This window comes from Tribolium madens, unplaced genomic scaffold (genome assembly GCF_015345945.1).
Source record: "Tribolium madens isolate multiple individuals breed KSU strain unplaced genomic scaffold, Tmad_KSU_1.1 Scaffold_71;HRSCAF=194;Tcas5.2_LG6, whole genome shotgun sequence".
NCBI classification, from domain to species: Eukaryota; Metazoa; Arthropoda; class Insecta; order Coleoptera; family Tenebrionidae; genus Tribolium; species Tribolium madens.
This window is the reverse complement of record NW_025401041.1, coordinates 7,876,621-7,880,592: the sequence shown is the minus strand read 5'-3', so window position 1 is coordinate 7,880,592 and position 3,972 is coordinate 7,876,621. Positions and strand designations below refer to the sequence as shown.

At 28.1% G+C, this 3,972-nt stretch overlaps 1 protein-coding gene across 1 annotated transcript in view; it reads left to right on the top strand.

The window, feature by feature from the left end:
- LOC123008735 (anoctamin-4-like) overlaps positions 1-1,693 on the top strand; it is a 5,189-nt gene extending 3,496 nt beyond the window's left edge. Inside the window, exons 10-14 of the mRNA XM_044404729.1 lie at positions 880-985; positions 1,030-1,208; positions 1,257-1,316; positions 1,364-1,511; positions 1,558-1,693. Of these exons, the coding sequence (XP_044260664.1) occupies positions 880-985; positions 1,030-1,208; positions 1,257-1,316; positions 1,364-1,511; positions 1,558-1,676 (612 nt within the window). The 3' untranslated portion in view covers positions 1,677-1,693. The remainder of the gene's footprint in view (positions 1-879; positions 986-1,029; positions 1,209-1,256; positions 1,317-1,363; positions 1,512-1,557) is intronic.
- Positions 1,694-3,972: the final 2,279 nt, after the last annotated feature.

The window sequence follows — 3,972 nt, the reverse complement described above, 5'->3', positions numbered from 1 at the left end:
TCATATATCATATATCATATATCATATATCATATATCATATATCATATATCATATATCATATATCATATATCATATATCATATATCATATATCATTTTATATATCATATCGACTCTCCCAACGAAAACTATAGTAACTCAAAAATTACAGTTTTGAGAAAACTTGCATTGAATCTTTGATTGTTAATAAAAAAGTCAAGGAACTGTTTAATATTACTAAAAATTGTTAAGAGTCTAAACTTTGGTAACAATAATTTCAAAAAAATTATAATAATTATAAATTATATTGGTAATAATAATAATTTCAATAATAATAATAATTCAAAAAAAAAAATCTCATTGTTTTTGTATTTTGGGCCCAACATAAGCTATCGTACTCAAAAAACAATTTTTACTATAGTTTTTGTTGAAAGAGTCGATATCATATATCATATCAAATATTATACCATAGGTATATCACATCGTAAATCACATCATATATCATATCATACATCATATCATACATCATATCATACATCATATCATATATCATTTTATATATCATATCGACTCTCCCAACGAAAACTATAGTAACTCAAAAATTACAGTTTTGAAAAAAATTGCATTGAATCTTTTAATTGATTATAAAAGAATCAAGAAACTATTTATTATTATTTATTTATTTATTTATTTATTATTACTCGTATCATATCATATATCATATCACATATCATATCACATATCATATCACATATCATATCACATATCATATCACATATCATATCACATATCATATCACATATCATATCACATGTCATATCACATATATCACATATCATATCACATATCATACATCATATCATATATCATTATAGTATATAAGATATCATAATTTTTTAAGGCCTTTGTCATCGCGTACACTAGCGACTTCATCCCGCGCATGGTCTACCAGTACAAGTACTCGCCGACTGAGGATCTAGTAGGCTACATTGACTCTTCATTGTCGAGTAAGTATGACTCGGCTTCGCCTCGTGTTGTAGATTTTTTCTAGCGTTCAACACGTCGGATTACCATGCCGATATGGGTGGTGACAATAATGAGGAACCACCGCCGGCTATATGTCAGTACCGTGGGTACCGTAATGGTCCCGAAGACATCGACAAGTACGGTTTGAGTCCTCAATATTGGCACGTTTTTGCTGCCCGACTCGCTTTTGTCGTAATATTTGAAGTGAGTTGCATACACGAGTTATACACTTATTTTTTTCTACGATTTTAGCATATTGTATTTGCCTTGACTGGAATTATGCAATATGTCATTCCTGACGTTCCCTCAGAGGTAAATCAACTTTTTGGAAAAAATTTCACTTTTTTCGATTTTTGTAGCTCAAAACTCAAATTCAACGAGAGACTTTGTTGGCTAAAGAAGCGAAATACGAGCATGGTTTGAAGAAAAGTGACAATGACATGTATGAAGATTTAATGAACACAATCAAGGAGAATAATAATCCGAGAGTTGAGGGTGGTAGGAGAGGTAAATTGGGTGTTTTTACGAAAAAGTTTGTTATTTTTTTTCGTAGCATTGAAAGGGTCATGGGCGAGGAGATTGAGTCGATTATCGGACGGTTTAGATGCGCATGTTGAGGTGACAAGTAGGAAAAAAAATTCAGTCAGTTCGACAGTGTGGGAAGTATCGTAATAGCAAGTTTTGTTTGAAATTAAATCAATAAAAAATTGTAATGATTAACTGTGTTTCAATTTCCCGCCAAAAAAACAAAATAAATGTAACTAAAGAAAATTTAGTTGCTAAGCAACAAGATTAACAAAAGTGGACAATAACCAAAAATGTCAAATTTTGACAGTTTGGACATTTGACAGTAAAAAAAAATTAATAATTACTTTTTATATTGACAATAAAATCAAACAGAAACAAAGATTTTTATTATTTTTATTTTTCTTGTCGAAAAATCTAAGACGTGTTCTGATTGGTTTATAAAAGTCGTAATTGATTGGCTAATGATCGAGCAATGACACGCATTGAATATTTTTTTACTTTTTATTGGTCTAATAATCGAAAGTGCATGATTTATATTGGCTCTGGGGTTGGCTCCACCCCCTGTGCAAAATTAGATCCAATTAAAGTAAGATAACTCACACTAAACGCTGATTTGTTGTAATAATTCGATTGGGAATGCAATAATTATTCGCGATTTTTTAAATGGGTGGAGTTACTTATCGTTGCTAGGTTTTTGTCGGATTTTGGCCAATAGGAAATAAAAACCGGTTTGCTTTCACGGTAGTGGTAATTACGTGAATGCGAAATGATTATTATTGGCCCTTGTAATCGGACCAACAAATGTGTCCAACCAATCAAATTTATGATTTTGCAAAAACCTCACCGATTGGCCATTCAATTAAAATTTGCTTTGGAAAACATGCAAAAACAATTAATTTAAATTGCTTTTTCCAATGAGCCACAAAAATAAAGTGAGATAAAAACTATTTCGTCAATCAAGCTCCAAAAAATCGCAGGTTAAAGTTTTCATTTGACTTCAAAAAATGATAAATTTAAATTTGTTTCCTCAATTGGCTTTGCAAAAATTCATATTTTTTTCCCTGTTTAGTACAGAATAATCCGCAAACTTTTTTGCATTAAAGTGTGTTCTCAGTTGGCGATAAAAAAATACTGCTACCAGAAAATTGACAATATTTGGACAATTTGTAAAAATGAACGCAATTTAATTCGTCGTTTTGCAATAAAAATAAATCGTTTTAGTGATAAAAAATAAAAACTATATTTTTAAATTTAAATTTGCTTCCCTCATTGGCTTCAAAAAACTTATTTTGCAATTTCACAAATTTTTACTAGTTAGATGTATTCTGTAAATTGTCCCAAGTTCTTTGAGATTTTAAACTTTTTGTAGAATTCACTATTTAAAAAACAAAACAAAAGAAAATCAATTGTTTTCTCCAAATTGTTTTGAAAATTAAAAAAGCGATAAAATAATGTTTATTTTAATTTTTAAGACTTTTTGTGTAGTTTTTCCCAAAAAAACCGATTGGCCATAAAAAACTATTTTAATRCAATTCGAATTTGCTTTGAAAAAGACACAAAAATAATTACTTTAAATTGATTTTTCCAATTAGGTACGAAAAATTAAAATTAGATAAAAGACTATTTCAATGAGCTTCAAAAAAAAGCGCAGTTTAAAGTTTTCATTTAACTTTAAAAAATGATGAATTTAAATTTGTTTCCTCAATTGGCTTTGAAAAATTCATATTTTTTCCTTGTTTAGTACCTACAGAAAAATCGCAAATTTTTTTGCATTGAAAAATGTGTTCTCAGTTGGCGTTAAAAAAATTGCTACCAGCAAATTGACAATATTTGGACAAATGGACAAATGAGTGAAAAATTGGACAAATCAACGCAGAAATAATAAGTTTTTTTTTTTCATTTGGCAACAAAAATAAACCGTTTTAGTAAGGAAAAATAAAGACTATATTTTTAAATTTAAATTTGTTTCCCTCATTGGCTCCGAAAAAAAATATTTTGTAATTTCTAGTTAGATGTAAGTATGTATTTTGTAAATTGCCCCAAGTTCTTTGAGATTTTTAAACTCTTCGGAAAATTTACTATTTTTAAGAAAAACAAAAAAAATCGTTTATTTATATAAATTTCCAAAATTGTTTTGTAAATTTTTAGCAATAAAACAGTGTTTATTTTAATTTTTAAAACTTTTTGTGTAGTTTTTGTCAAAATTTTAGTTTTCACATTTTTTAGTATTTTTGTGATACTTAACAAAAAAATACCTAATTGCTTTTTATAATACATGGTCATTGTATTCCTTTAATTATTATTTGTAGCCAAGGCCAAGCCGAGGAATTTACACCACCACTTATTTTTTTTATAAATGTTTACTAATTAGATGTATTCTGTAAATTGTCCCAAGTTCTTTGAGATTTTTTAACTATTTGTAGAATTCACTATTTAAAAA